The sequence below is a fragment of the Ascidiella aspersa genome, chromosome 3, assembly GCF_963924565.1.
Source record: "Ascidiella aspersa chromosome 3, kaAscAspe10.2, whole genome shotgun sequence".
NCBI lineage: Eukaryota > Metazoa > Chordata > Ascidiacea > Phlebobranchia > Ascidiidae > Ascidiella > Ascidiella aspersa.
In genome coordinates this window covers 2,531,512-2,548,121 of record NC_139449.1, presented here as the reverse complement: position 1 = coordinate 2,548,121, position 16,610 = coordinate 2,531,512, and the positions used below count along the sequence as shown (strand labels likewise).

The 16,610-nt window shown below is 34.9% G+C and overlaps 1 protein-coding gene across 1 annotated transcript; it reads right to left on the bottom strand.

Annotated features, from left to right (window-relative positions):
- Nucleotides 1–3,126: 3,126 nt before the first annotated feature.
- Nucleotides 3,127–16,414, bottom strand: LOC146158083 (NACHT, LRR and PYD domains-containing protein 5-like). The gene is made up of 7 exons (XM_083383760.1): nt 14,721–16,414; nt 14,004–14,233; nt 11,887–13,598; nt 11,445–11,600; nt 10,763–10,918; nt 4,798–4,953; nt 3,127–3,300 (listed from the first exon to the last, which is right to left on the bottom strand). Exons 3-7 carry the CDS (start codon nt 13,498–13,500, stop codon nt 3,127–3,129), a joined length of 2,256 nt encoding a protein of 751 aa, XP_083239886.1. The 5' UTR covers nt 13,501–13,598; nt 14,004–14,233; nt 14,721–16,414.
- Nucleotides 16,415–16,610: the final 196 nt, after the last annotated feature.

The following is a 16,610-nucleotide window of genomic DNA, read 5'->3' as shown; positions in this document are numbered from 1 at the left end:
TCACTGCAAAAAGTGCAAACCTTTGCGTATTTTCGCATTTAAAAAATACACATACGGTAGCCTACGGTTTCATTTCAATTTTGTTGAGAGCAACACTTTTAATAGTTTATTATAGCTTTCTTAAAAGCTATGGCTCCAGTTGAAGACCTGACCTTTAATATATCTCGTTTAGTCTATTGAAGTGCAAATGATTTTTTGCATAAGGATAAACTTTATTGAATATTGAATCGAATCCCGAGTTTCCAGCTAAACAAACCGACACCGCAGGTTTGTTTTAAATTAGTAGTTCCAAAACTTTCGGTGGTCAAAGTTCACCATTAGAGATTTACCTGTTATGTTCACTAATATGGAATATTTCAACATTTGACACAGCAAGACGCTGTTACTGTGATTAAAAAGGTTCATTAAAGGACTTGGATTTTATTTGTTCTTATGTAGGTAATCTGCAGGTCAGTATAGTAGTTTGTTCTTTTTGTGCAAATGATATCAAAAATCTGTAAAAGAAGGAAAAATCAAACTTTTAAATTTTGCAGAAACAACACATTAATTATTTCGTGCTATGTTGTAACTCTAGTTTTACGTACCTTCATAATCAGCTGACTCGATAACGATTTTATGTTTTTTTTGTGGATTTTTTGTCACTGTGTTTGCATTTTTGAATCACAGAATACATTCTTTTCTGGAAGTGTTTGTCCCTGATACAAAAAAGATGTTGTTAAGCATAGTAATTTAATCAAATTGTTGAAACACTTAAAAAATCCCAAAGTTAATTTTAATATGCCTTTCACCCCCCCATGAAAAGCAATTTGGCATTTTCAATTAAATATCACTGAGACAACTTGAAAATAGTGAAGCTTGTTGTCGGACACGCGAAGCGCGAAAAAATTAAGTTTAATTGGTTAAATTGGCGCTAAACTGTAAATTCAGGCTTTTCGCATTGGGCACACAACAGATTGCTACAAATTGTTAAATAATTTTCCTGGAGGTATTTAGATCTAAAATAATAAAAATATATATTTTAGCACAACGTCACTAAACAATGTGACAAACTAATAACCGTTTATCTTCAATTTTACAGACCCGAAAAAAGTGAAAGTTGTTTTTTCGCAATCTCCTTGGCAAATTATTTCCTTCAATTAGTACAATGGGATTAATGCTCATATACTGTCGTTGCCAATTGGGATTTTCACTGATGATAAGACGCGTCATCTAGGAAAAAATTAAAGCATTTTGTTAAAGCGGGGTTTCTTGGCCTGTTTTTTATCGTTTTGCATGATTTTTTCTTTAAACTTTAGCGTAAGTTTTTTTGTTGGTGGCAAATTCTGTTCAAAAACAAATTTAAACACGAAAGATTTTTTGTTTTGTATATATATATATATTTGAGAAGGGGTTGCTACTGACGACAAGTCTCGTTATCTAAGAAAAATACAAGCATTTTGTTAAAGCGTTATTTCTCAACCTTACACCATAACGCGTAACATAATTGCGTACAGTTAAGTCTAAGGTGGGAGTTTTTAAACATTTTTTAAACGCCGACCCCAAAAATAATAGTTTGCGTGGGCAACGGTCAGCATGAAATTTATAGAGATGACGTCATAAACTACCGTCGTAAAACAAGTTAAACCGAAAAAACCTTCTGTTTTTGGTTCAAAAAATGTAAAATTGACACAGAGCTTAAGTACATTTAAAAAGCGGCAAAACGTGTTTTTTAACTAAACTCTTTTCTTTTAAAAAAATGTTTTATTTTTCATTATGCACGCGTATTTTAATAGGTCTTTATGGAGCCACAGAAAAGGGGTTTGCGGTAACGGTCTTCAGTTTAAGATAACCTGTTGGGCCTCTAAAATGGCGTGATGCCCCCCTGATGAAAAAATTCCGTTAAAACAGTGTTTCTCAACGTTTTTTTCTCGGCAATTGAACATCTAAAGCTGCAGAAAACAGCAATCTTCTTTGTCTTTGGCAACCTCTGCACTGAACCTTTTGTAAGTAAACGAAAAAATTAGCTTTAATCAGTGCGATTTTAAATAATATGAGCCATGCCTTCGTGTTGCTTCGCAATATCCTTAAATTTTACATAAATCTTATTAATACCCAATTCATCTAATCTAACCATGTGAAACTACTGCAGTCGGCGACCCTACTACATCAAACTGGCACACAATTTTGAGTCGCGACCAATAGGTTAAGAAAAACAGCGTTAAAACAAAAACAAAATCACGCCTACCGGTTTCGGCATCGCATTCCTAGCACGGGCCAAGCCATCAACATTGCTAATGGAACAACAATTCAACAACAGATATTTGATGTTGTGAACACACTTTTCTAAGGCCACAGCTCCTTGGTCACCAATCGGGTTATGGTTGAGACTGAGACAAAGCATCTGAAAAATATTTATTAGGTTAGAGGTTTTGATCTTATAATTTTAGCGCACTAGAAAAATAATTTCATTTACTACCTTGTGTATTTCACGTTTTAACTGAAGATGAACAACGATGGGTATTTTATTGGTCTAAAAAAATCTTAACCTTTTTAGCGCTCGTACCCTTTGAGCTTTCATGAAATTTTCCCGTACCACATGTCTACAATGGCCGACGAAAGATAAATCAAATTGTAATAATAGAAATAAAAATCAATCTATTTATAACTTATGTGATGAATGCATGGATTAAAAACAGTCTTGTAAGTTCAACAATATTTACAACACAAACAATCAGTCAATTTAGTAATGTCTTTATGTTATTGCTTTCCGTAAATTACGTATTCTTTACAATTATTGCTAAAGAGCGCACAATTTCACACTACATGTCGCACCCCCTGCTTTGGGGCTTCGTACCACCAAGGGGTACACGTACCCCTGGTTAAGAACCCCTGCTCTAGAGGTTGTAGTTAACGTAGAATGAATATCAAAGCCCACACAGAAGTAGTTAGCATTTGGTGAACGTTTGGTGGACGTTTCGAATGAATCTCAAGTTAATGGTTGGAGGTTGTGGTTAGACGTATAGAATGAACTTCAAAGCCCATTCAGAAGTTCTCCACAGGGATACCAATATTAATCTATTTTAAGAATCACTATTTCCAATTGTATTTAGCTGTAATTGTAATTCTACCGGCTTTAAGCTATCGCGCTCAACTAACCGGCTTGCGGAGACGCGACACGCTTTCGGCCAGCCGCGAGATGTCGCTAATGTCGCTAATGTCGCATTCGTCGAGGTCTAGTTCCTCGATGTTGTGAAGGCAAGTCGAAAGTTGATTAGCTCCGCTGTTTCCAATCTTGTTGCCGGATAAACTGAGGTATGTCATCTGAGCAAAAGGCGTGGTTAGTATGACTTACAAAATAAAGCAGATACATGTTGAAAATAAATAAAGATTTATTCGAAACGTTCAAAACGCAACCTACTTCTTTATAGGCTTTGATATTCTTACGTCTTACTACAACCCCCACCCATTATTTAAAATTTGTTTGAAATGTTCATAAACTGCCACTTATCTTACATATGGGCTTTAATATTTATTGTACGTCTTACTACAACCCCCACCCATTATTTAAAGATTTGTTTGAAATGTTCATAAACTGCCACTTATCTTACATATGGGCTTTAATATTTATTGTACGTCTTACTACAACCTCCAGCCATTATATTAAGTTTTATTCGAAACGTTCAAAAAGCTACCTACTTCTTTTTAGACTTTGATATTAATTCTACGTCGAACTACAACCTCAACCAATATGTTCCAAAGCAAATACAATGTTACTCAAAAAAACATAAATATAAAATTATTATTTTTTTTTGTTATTTTACTTTGAGTGATGAGTAAAAATTTTGACTGAAAACCTTCTTTATTTCTCGAGTTATGGGACTTTTGGTTTTTGGCCCGATTTGAAATTTTGTACGTTTATGAATTTTTGAAGGAATATTAATAACTTATCCCTGAATAATTGGCGGTCGAGTCATATCTCATTTTGAAGAGTAGCTATCACCCTATGTAAGTCACTTAGGGCACATTTTAATTTTAAGGCCGAATATGACTAAATATTAATAGTCATAAATATGACTATTAATATTCATAAATAATTTCATATTTATGAATATTAATATTTTAATGTTTTTTTTTTTAGTTTTATTGCTGGCTAAATTAGGTCGCTTTGAGTAATGTGTAGAAATTTCTGATTGATATCTTGTTTACTTTATGGTAAGATTTATTATAATAGGTTCAGAGCTTTCAATTTTGACTTTTTCAAATTTACGAAACTGCTTTTTGTTTTAGAATTTGCTATAGGTCGACACTGAACTTTACAAGGAACCCTTTTGATTTGTCTAACAATGACCAACTTGCATTTTAGTCAATCATCTACGATGCCTTAAAAGCAATTTATATCTAAAATACAATTTTTAACTTGGGGCTGCACTGCTGGCGCTTGAGCAATACGCAGACTTGGCTCAAACTTTATAAAAGTCCATTTTTTTCATGCGATGGTCTAACTCAGAATTTTCTTTCGAATAACAGAATCTGCCTGAATTCAAATGGTAAAAACAAATGATTCTGGTTACACGTCAATGATAAAAGTACAGAACTTAGTAAACCGAAAATCAGTTTGTTTAGATCTTATATTATGATAAATATATTTCGCTGTTAAAAGCATCACCAGTATCCTAATTCGAAAGAATCTATTATGGTCTAACTCTAAAGATTTTTGTTTAAAAAAATATCATTGGAAGAAAATAAATAAGGTCACCAAAGCTACGCTGTAAAACCTAAGGTAAGCCGTGAAAAACGACTAAACAAACACCGACTTACTGGCTGAGGCAACGTCTGAATACTTTGGATCAACGGTGAAATGTCAGTGATGTGGCAGTTTTCTAATTCCAGTGCTTCCAGGTTATGGATGCAGTTGGCCAGTGGTAATACACTCGCATTGGTGATGGGGTTGTTTTGTAGGCTTAAAAGACCCATCTGTAAATAGAGGAAATAAACTTCACATATCTCTGCGTTGAATTTTTTCTCTGCCAGGCAGAATAGAACCCCCTGTTTTGCTTTAATGTTGACCAGTGCTGTAAACAAGTCATTTTGAAAATACTCCAGTCCAAGTCAAGTCATTCTGAAAATACTCTAGTCCAAGTCAAGTCATTTTGCAGAACTTTAAATTATTAGTAAGCCAATTCAAGTCCCAGTCAATGGCATAAACATAGGTATTAAACTGTCTAACTTTTATACCGTTATAGAACTTGCTCCATGCCGAGCAATTTACGCAAAAAAGCCAAAAAAGTAAATATTCATATAACAGTTGACTTAGATAAACCATTTTACCTAAAATTTATTCAATCAAAGGCCTTAACATCAAGTCAAGTTGCATAAACGACTTTGACTCTGGTTTTACGCAAAAAACTACATTGTAAAAATAAAACAGCACACATAGCAGTTTTATTCAAAAGCAATTTTAATTACATTTATTACTAAGCTAAAATATATTATATGTTATGTGAGGGCCACCATATACTTTCTTTAGCTATTACAGACTTTATTGTTTAAAATTAGGTTATAAACAAAATTGTGAATGTTACAATGGTAAACAGAAATAATGTACACATGATAAAAAATATCGTTTAGTTAAAAATTGGCCATAAAGTTAATCGTAATCCCAATCAAGGATACAAACTTTGTCTATTTTATCATTGTGATATTCTGAACAGGGACCGAGGTACAACCGTAAGTATAAAAAGTTTAATTAAAAACAAGTCCATATACCTATTCCAGAGAATCTAACAAGGGGATGTATACTTGAATATGGAGTACATTTCCATAATTTTGTAAATAGTTAAGTAAAAAATAATTTAAGATATTTCTTACACAAAACGTTATGTAAATTTTTTTTTAGAAGAAAATAGAAAAGTTACTTTTCAATTTTTTTACTTAATACAAGTATTTTTAAACCCTCTCATATTTCCAAGCTTTTGCCTAAAACAGTTTGGTCGCAAAGTGTTTCAGTTATGAATAGCAATGTTCACCATTTTCCCAAGACCTGCAATGCTTTCTGTTAGCGTCTCAAGGCCATCAGTTACAGGGTTGGGCTTAAGCACTCGCCCGCTCGCCAATGCGAGTGCAAATCGTTCCCGGCGAGTGCTGATTGACACTCACTCGCTCGACTAGCGAGTGGCTTCGGGGAGAAATTTAATTAGTTGGTGTAACTGTAGGACAACTTGTGTTAAGCACTACTACTAAGCGAAATGTTACTTAGCGCCAGTTATTTCCGTAAACACTAAGGTGCAGGGGGGGGGGGGGGTATATTTTCAGGGCTTAGTGTTTATCTTCAATTTTTACTTTATTTTATTTTTTTTATTTTTTTTTATTTTTTATTTTTTTTTAATATTTTGTATTGTGTACTTTATATTATATATTTTGTTTTTTATTGTTCTTAACTTGTTTCTGCAAGCAAAAATAGATATGGGCCGAAAACTTCCCCACTTAACTTATGCCTTTGATGCGAAAGTGGTTCAAATATGGCGTAGAATTTGGGGAATGATCGAAACATATATTTGATAAATAGAATTTACGTAGATAATGCATATGGTCATTTTATTAAATTTTGACCAGCTTACGTGTTTGAAAAGCAAATACTATTATTCTCTTAAAGACTAAAAATGGTTTAACGCCTATGGTTTGCTATACTTTTGCAAACTTTTACTCGGTAATTTTTTACCATGGCTTGGGTCGAGCAATCACTGTTAAAACAGGCTTTAAATCTGACGTTTTAAACAATATGACAAACACTGTTATGTTCTCAATACGCAAACTATTAAATCGAAAGTTTTGCTAGATGTTTAGGCCTGATGTTGGTAGTATGCTGGTTGGAGCAAGATACACGACAGGTGCTAACAGAGAGGCGTAGACTGCCTTAAGATTTCGCATTTAAACTTGCGGCGGTAAATACACCATATTGACACTTAATTATTAGGCAAAGATTATCGCGAAGTAATTGGTCGCCCGAAAAAAAAACTAACGCCGCATTGAAAGCAAGCATTATAAATGAGTCGCCGATATTCTGCTTTGAACATCTCTACTCGCAATGCTTCCCTCCGTTAATTGTACGGTGGGTGAAACTTTATTCACGGCCTTACCTCTTTGTGTATTACCGCGACAATACGATGAAATACGATTTGGAGAATATTGGAAAAATCGTATTTGGAGAATATTTGCTATTTGCACCTGTATAGTATGTTACTCCAATCCAACATATCAACACACAATTTTAAGTTGTGTAGGCCTGGTGTTGATATGTTGGATTAGAGTTGCCACCAGATTTCGCATTTAAATTTGCGGCGGTAAAATAAGTTGTTTCTTAACAGCATTAAGTAATTTTACTAAAGAGAAGCCTCGTTTTAAAATGCAAGTCGCACGAGCCCAGTTGGACGTGCAACTTCGCACAATGAAAGTCTCACGCGCGGGACAATAAAGCGCAGCAGGCGGTGAGTCGCTTCGTCACTTCACAAGCTGGACAAAGCAAGCGAATATGAACGAATTCTGTATGAAAGTTTTTCTGCTGCTAGATGGCAGTCGTTAGCTAGAAAGTGCTAAAACGCAATATTTCAGGTTTTTACCCCCCAAGCAAAGGCCCCTGGGGGTGCAGCCTCATAAACTTTTACAAAGCACCTACATACCACTCTACGCCATGTCTGAAAATTTGAAGGTTCTACGATGTCTACTTTTTCTATAAAGCTTCGGACAAAAGTCGGTCTGAAACATACCATAGGAAACCAAAAAAGAACTAGACGGGGGTGCGGTTGTTGTATATTTTGTCAGGGGGTATATTTTCAGGGCTTAGTGTTTATTTTCAATTTTTACTTTATTTTATTTTTTTTATTTATTTTTATTTTTTTTTTTTTTTTAATATTTTGTATTGTGTACTTTATATTATATATTTTGTTTTTTATTTTCCTTAACTTGTTTCTGCAAGCAAAAACAGATATGGGCCGAAAACTTCCCCACTTAACTTATGCCTTTGATGCGAAAGGGGTTCAAATATGGCGTAGAATTTGGGGAATGATCGAAACATATATTTGATAAATAGAATTTACCTGAATAATGCGTATAGTCATTTTATTAAATTTTGACCAGCTTACGTGTTTGAAAAGCAAATAATATTATTCTCTTAAAGACTAAAAATGGTTTAACGCTAATGGTTTGCTATACTTTTGCAAACTTTTACTCAGTAATTTTTTACCATGGCTTGGGCCGAGCAATCACTGTTAAAACAGGCTTTAAATCTGTAGTTTTAAACAATATGAAAAACACTATTATGTTCTCAATACGCAAACTATTAAATCGAAAGTTTTGCTAGATGTTTAGGCCTGATGTTGGTAGTATGCTGGTTGGAGCAAGATCCACGACAGGTGCTAACAGAGAGGCGTAGACTGCCTTAAGATTTCGTATTTAAACTTGTGGCGGTAAATACACCCTATTGACACTTAATTATTAGGCGAAGATTATCGCGAAGTATTGGTCGCCCGAAAAAAAACTAACGCCGCATTGAAAGCAAGCATTATAAATGAGTCGCCGATATTCTGCTTTGAACATCTCTACTCGCAATGCTTCCCTCCGTTAATTGTACGGTGGGTGAAACTTTATTCACGGCCTTACCTCTTTGTGTATTACCGCGACAATACGATGAAATACGATTTGGAGAATATTGGAAAAATCGTATTTGGAGAATATTTGCACCTGTATAGTATGTTACTCCAATCCAACATATCAACACACAATTTTAAGTTGTGTAGGCCTGGTGTTGATATATTGGATTAGAGTTGCCACCAGATTTCGCATTTAAATTTGCGGCGGTAAAATAAGTTGTTTCTTAACAGCATTAAGTAATTTTACTAAAGAGAAGCCTCGTTTTAAAATGCAAGTATGCAAGTCGCACGAGCCCAGTGTAGGACGTGCCACTTCGCACAATGTAAGTCTCACGCGCGGGACAATAAAGCGCAGCAGGCGGTAAGTCGCTTCGTCACTTCACAAGCTGGACAAAGCAAGCGAATATGAACGAATTCTGTATGAAAGTTTTTCTGCTGCTAGATGGCAGTCGTTAGCTACAAAGTGCTAAAACGCAATATTTCAGGTTTTTACCCCCCAAGCAAAGGCCCCTGGGGGTGCAGCCTCATACAAACCCCCTGGGGGTGCAGCCCCCTCACTTCTACAAAGCACCTACATACCACTCTACGCCATGTCTGAACATTTGAAGGTTCTACGATGTCTACTTTTTCTATAAAGCTTCGGACAAAAATCGGTCTGAAACATGCCATAGGAAACCATTGGAAACCAAAAAGAATAGCGGCAAAAACAAGATATGTCCCGAAAATAAATTTTCGGCCCATATAACAAGAGAGCGCGAGAATTTTTAGAAAAATTGAAAACTGGCAGGCCGGTGGCTACTGAAATATATTAGTGTTATTTTTTTTTTCAGTAAAGATTGTTAAAAAATTTCGGCTAAAAACATTGCTTGCAGCGTAAACTGCTTTATGGGCCATTAATTTGTTCATCCATGCATGGAAATAAACGCCTAGACTTTTATAAAAACTAATGTTTACATATAGAAACCATGAAAAAGGTTAACGATAACCCAAGAAATGACCGCGCTAGGACGTAAATTTGCAGACGGCGTGCCAACAAATTTGGCGAGTGTTATTTCGTCCAGGCGAGTGCTAATTGATTGCCGCTCGCCCGACTGGCGAGTGTAAATTTTTGCTGAGGGAACAACCCTGAGTTATACCGCAGTGCAATAAGCGCAGTACCTCGAGCTTGTGAACACAACAGGCTAAATATTTTGCACCTTCGCTGCCAATGTTGTTATCACTGACTAGCAGCGTTATCTGGAGTATTAAGAATACATTAGGTTGGTACTGGGAGAATTTGTCAGCCTTCTGGTGACAAGCATTTTTGGTCGAAATTCATTTGTTTATTGGTCGTGCAACGTAGCCAATAGCCATGTTTAGGTTATTAACAAGTAAATTAGTACACAATTTATTTGTTTTTTTGCACAAATTTCTTTGTTTTTCTGGCTGATTCTTCGACAAGTCTCCAGCATTCTGCCATACTGGATACTAGGGTATAGTTCTTGCAAAAATATTAGGTTCAGTTAGGTCAGTGATTCCTGAATCACACATCTTTAAATATATTGAATAATGGGTTGTATTGGCCTGGAACATCTTTCTAATTGAGTCATTACAAAAAAAAAAAAGTTAAAAAAAATATTTTTACAATTTGCATACTACGTAGTTGTATAAGATATTTTAATGTTGGAGTAATGATTGTACTTCCTTTTTTATTTTATTTTTTAAAATAATTGAAATATTATTTTAAAGAAACAAAGAATTGCAAATTTTGAATGCCACTATGCTAGTGTTTTATAATTTTAGTCTAGTCGATTTTAAGGGTTACACGAAGAAACACAACTAAGCCCACAAGCAATTTAAAAAAAATGAGGAATTTGAAGGAGCCTATAGCTGTGTTTTGTCAACTTTAGGCGCAGTTAAAGCATAAAATACTTTTGCCATTACTACACAGCAAATCATTTAGAAAAAGCCACAAAATAATCCTTTGTCTAATAAAACAGTGATAATTTAGGTGTCAAATATTTGCAATAGATATTTGTAATTGAAATAGGATATCTGCAATTGTAATGAGATAATTTAAAAAAATTACATGAACTTCTATGACACATTTGATAATTTTGGAGGCACAAAGTAAAAAAACTTGCTTTATAGTAACGAACCGGTTTTGGAATCCTTGCAATGCTTTTGGCCAGCGGAACGATGTCAGTTATTTCACACATGGCAAGGTTCAACTCCAAGATGTTGTACACGCAGGTGGATAAGTTCTTCAAACCATCGTTCATAATTTTGTTCCCAGAAATGTCGACCAGCTTTAACTGAAATAGAAAAAAATGTTTTGACCTGGCAGAGTGGCAGTGTTTATCTGCTTTTATCTGCTTTTTGTAAATCCAATATAGTTTGTGAATTTCTTATATGCTTTAATACTGTTGCCAAATATGCTAGTTTGTCAAAGAGTGTTTTTCAGTTTCTAGATTGCAAAAAATTTTGGGCCACCCAAACCCAGGTATATAGCCTTGTGCCAATCTTGGGGACTAGTTTGCATTATTCAATGTAAGGTTCATTCATTGAAGTGTAAAGCTAGTTCAGATTTTGGTTAAATATCAAATATTAGGAATTTGGTAATTCTAGCAATAATTTGTAAAAACTGAAAAAAAAAAAAAAAATTGGCAAAAAAAAAAAATTGTTTGTTTACTAGAAACTGTAATTACACATAATTGTCTCATAAAAAATATTCTTTTAAAAAATTAAAAATAATCCAGTGAAATCCCCTTTAACCCTTGTAGTAATTAAACTCCTTCGAAATATACAATAAAATATATATTTTTTATAAAAGATACTCACCGGCTGTGGCAAAGCTGCAATGTTTTCGCAAAGCAACGTAATGTCAGTTATACCACAGTTCATAATGACCAAACTTTCGATGCAATGCACAAAACTTGCTAGCGGTTCTGATGCTGCATTGCCGATCTTGGTATTGTTTACGTTGAACTCCTTAATCTGCAAGTTCAGAAAAAAATATGTCCTAAATCACTATTTTTTTAACAAATAACAAGCGAAACCAGTCCTTTTAAAAAGAGACCAGTCAACTCATTTGAGAAATAACTTATTTTAATAGCTTAGTAACAAGAAAGTGTGAAATTATAATACAGCATTAACCATTAAATACACAATGTTTTCAACAAAAAAAAACAAACACAAAACCAGTACAAAATAAGATTGAAGATTGTTTTTATACATATTATGAAACTGACAAGTAAAATATGTCATTTTTTTAGAAAATTACCTTTATTTCATTCTCGGCTATAAGTTCGGCCAATCTTTCAAAGCTTTCTCCACGAAATTCGCAAAAGGACAATTTGACATTGTGACGGTGAGAGGACGTTTGAAGGAAGAAAGCAAGATTGGAACTATCTGTCGGTAGAAATGATCCACTCAGCTCAATATTATCCGGAAGAGCTGCGTCAAACATCTGTGTCACGTCGTCGTCATGAGCTTCATTGATCCAGCTCAAAATTTTGGACCAACTCTTGCTGTTAGCTTTTTTGCAAGTCGATAGTAAGCTTTTTGTCAGCAATTGTTTCCGTTCGAGACTTTTAAAGGTGAAAAACGGTCGGAGGGAGGACAGGACTTTGGGATTGCATAAACCGAACGCGAAACGGGCAACCACCTCGTAACGGTCCTCTGAAAGGAGGGAGACATGTTGGGAAAAATCTTCATCTGACATTAGGAGCATTAAAAAAGCTGCCGCAAAAAACTCATGTATGACTAGATGGGAGAAGTAACTCAGCCTGTCTCCATCCAAGATGGTCATCCTTAGATCAGTGGAATCGACAACTGCAAAGTGCAAAAAAGCATGAATGGTTTCGTCGCTTAAACCGGCTTCTTTAAGATCGCTGAACATAAATCTGTATTTCTTTATTTTGTACCTTTCCCAGGCAAAATTGGCGAGCTTGGCTAAATCTGGAGAGCTGCCATGAAGGTGGTCGGACCTCGCATATCGACCACAAGTAAATGCAAGAACTCGAGTAAAGGAGACAAAATCTAGATCATCTTTAACCTCAAGAAGAAAAGCAATTGAAAGAATGCAGTTAACTGGAACGTAGCACATCGCTCTCAGGTTGTCATTTCTGTCAAGTACGGCTTTGATCTCTAGATACCTGCATCCGCAGATCTGTTTTCCAAGAGCAATCTGATTTACTGAATCTAAACCAAGAATTTCAGCAAGGAAAAGCGGTCGTTTGGGGAAATGCAGTGAGTAAATCTGGCTTGGTCGAGAAGTGATGATTTTATAAGCAAGAGGAAGTAAATCACCGCCTATTAGGTTGACGAGAAAGGCCCAAGTACTGGATTCTTCATACATGTTAATATTGGGTACTTTTTCACCAAACCGCTGGACATCCGCTTCATCCAGGCCATCAAAAGCTATCAGTGTGTACGGATCTTCAGCAATTGCCATTAGAAGAGCTTCGTCCGTTTCTGGCGAGTGCTTCCAACTGGGAAGAATGCTGCGGAGCAAAAAATGAAGAAGATTCTTCGGTTTGCTTGAAAAGTCCATTTTTCGAATCGGAATGTAAAACAGGTAGGAGACCGGGTGCTGAAACTCATTAGCGAGGATCTTGCAGTTTAAAGAGCGTAAAAAGGTTGTTTTGCCGATTCCGGCTTGGCCTACAACCCCAGCCACTTTACATTTTTTTTTCAGGAAAGCGTTTCGTGCTTCCTCGCTTTTGCAAGTTCTCTTTGCCTCTTTGGTGGCGCTTTTTTCAGCCTCAGTAAATAACTCGTCGACGGAGATGTCATGCTGATGCTCTTGGTCGAAGATCAGCGGCATTTCATTTCGTCGACTGAAATGACCACGACTGTCTTCTTCATCTGGGATTCTCGAGGGGGCGTTGGACATCCGAAGCGGAACCGGAACCAAGGCCCGCTCGAGCTTTACCGGAAACGATACTTCGCCAGCTTCGACTTTAGCTGCACTTCGAAGTGCGGTTTTTAGTTCTAAACAATTCATATCTATTAAAGCAGAGTTGAGTTTTGGGGGTCTTTTGAATGGATTTGGACAACTAGATATTTTAGTTGTCCATTATAAAAAATTTGAGAAGAATGCTGCAATGGGAGTATGTGGAAGTGGACTAGTTAAGTTTTTTATTCAAAAAAATAAAATGGAGTTTAATACTCAAAAAAATAAAATGAAGTTTATTTTATTCAAATATAAAATGAAAATTATTATTCAAAAATATTAAAATTAAAATAGAATAATTTTTTTAAACCAGGAGATTATTTGGAAACAGGTCTTCTTCTTCTTCTCTTTGAATGGGTTTAGACTTTTTATTTTATGACAATACTTTATGATGCCAGCTCTGAACATTTAATGTCAACAATTTAAGGGTAAAGTTGATTTACCTTCAGATATTTCCTCTACAGCTTTCTTCACTGGGTTGGACACAGGATATATCTTGATCTCTAAAGAAAAAGCAATGAATTCATAAATTATTATCAAGCTACATTACAGATCCGTGCATAGTGTACCCAATTTGAAAAGTTGTGTGCATAATACCTGTTGTATTTATAACATCTCTGGCATTAGCATTGACCATCTCAGCATTGATCGGTCCCCTGAAGTCATTTTGAACCTACATAAAAAAATAGGCAATTATTAAAATGAATTGCTTATAATACAGACTTCACAGTGTTCATGTGTGTCAGGATTGGCCTGGAATTAAAATTGCACCCGCCAGTCAGGCTAGTGGAACAAAACCAAGCAGCACTCACTATCACTAGGTAGATTCAAAGTAGAATATATCCGATCCTTAGATTCAAGTTCAAACTGGGTTTCTATCCCAATTATGCTGTTGATTTAGGGTAAATGGAATCAATATAATTTAATGTTTGCGCCTAATTGCACATACGCATACACATGTGACAATTTTAGATAAGGCCCATCGCTGTGGCGACACATGTATAGTGCTTGATTGAAATCTAGCTAGATAGTGCTGCAAAAGCATTTACTTTAAGATAACCTTTGCCGAACAATTAAGTGTCAATCAAGTGTTATTGGGCAAACAACAGTGATTAATATTTTATAAGATTTGCCAATTCCAGATAAACATAAGGCCTTACTTGATTTGACGAATTGCTGGGTAAAGATAGGGAATTGGAAGTCTTTTTTTTAGCTAAAGGTTGCTCTTCTCTAGATGCCTTTCGCTTAAGACAACCTTCAGTGGTGCTAAGCTGTGTCTTTGATTTATCCATTTTTTAAAGGTTTATTGACAGAGATTGGTAATGTCATTGTTTTAGAAACATTTTATGTTGGTCACTTGAAAATTGAAATTCAGCTTGGTTCTAAAAAAAACTTTTAGTAAGTTTCCAGGAATCAAACAGCGGCAAATCTATAGTTAGAAAAGTTATCATAAAAATGTCAAGTTAACTAAGTCTAGTTTAAACAGGCAAAACACAAGGTTGAGTTTTATTTTGAATATATCTAAATAAAAGACACATTTATTTCAAATACTCTATTAACTCAGAGATACAAAATACCATTTAATATATGCCTCAAATTACCAAAAACAATTACCTTTTGATAAATCTTTATTTAAAGTTACACTAAATGGCTATTAATTAGTCTGTTTGTTTTAAGTAATGCATACAACAAATTTATGTTTAATGTTTTTCAACTTTGAACACAATTAAAAAAAGGCACAAAACATTACAACAGTTAATAACTTTATAGTTTTTTAGGGTATGATTTCATCAAAATTGTTGATTTAATCAACCTCACCTACTTCACTTGTCACAAAGTTAATATCGAGCATTTATTTTTGGAGCCTAGATTTTCAAAGCTAATAGCCACATCAACGGTTGCTTAATCTGTAAATGATTAACATGGACCATGCACTGAAAGTCTGTGAGAGTGTTTTAATAGTATAAGCATCCTTTAAATAAATATTTACATTACATGATCCAACTAAAATTTGTTAACATAACCTATGAAACATACAGCTTTTATGTGAAGTTTTATATTTTTGTGATGGAAATATTTATTTATATATTCTCTTATACTAAAATTACAATCTTGACATACTGGAAGCTTTACCGAAGCAATCTTTATAGATTTCCGCAGAACTATCAATGACAGTATGTGTTTTTTTGAAACTCATGTTATATTGGGCGTCCAGGAGTTGATATTGCTACGATATTTTTTATTTTGGGTCGTGTATTATTACATTTATATTCATTTATTGCACTTTCGATTTTGATAACTTGTTTCGGCGCTGGTCTAGAATCCTACCACATTTGTCCGAGGGTCTATATTGCTAACAATATTTGGGTTAGGGTGAGAGTTAGCGTTTGGGTGGGCCAAGTATTATTATTATATGTATTATCACATATTTATGCCTTCTTTGCAATTTCAACCTTGACAACTAGTTTCGTTAGCGTTAAAATTAATGTGACGTGATTTTAGAAGACGTATTAACAAAACTTATTCGGGTAATACTAATTTACGGAATAATAAATAGGCGGAATGGTCGGAACGCTCACTACTTTAAGAGTTACCCCGTTAAAACAACTATTAAACCAACGCACAATATTTGAGTTAGGGTGGGGGTTAGCGTTTGGGTGAAGGTGGGTCAAGTTCCAAACATTCAGACCATTCATCATTCCGTAAATACTGTGCGTCATTTCAATTTCCCAAGGGCGTCGCAGAATAGTACCGTTTCGTGGCTATACTGAGTTTATTTTATAAAATGAGGTTAAGTGTAGTTTTATAACTTTTTTTAAAATCAGTTGGACTAAAATTGTTCTTTAAGTGCTGTTTAATAGATTTGAATTAACTGTTTAAAAGTTTTAATTCCTTGCATGTTTATTAATGCATTGTTACGCAACAATAGCCTTTTATACAGCAGTAACATTGTGTAATTTCAAGTTAGTTTATAACAAAGCAAACCTGTCTGGATGCTCTCAATACTCTAATTTCCAATTTGCTTGAAAGGAAAAGTATGACGCTGACTT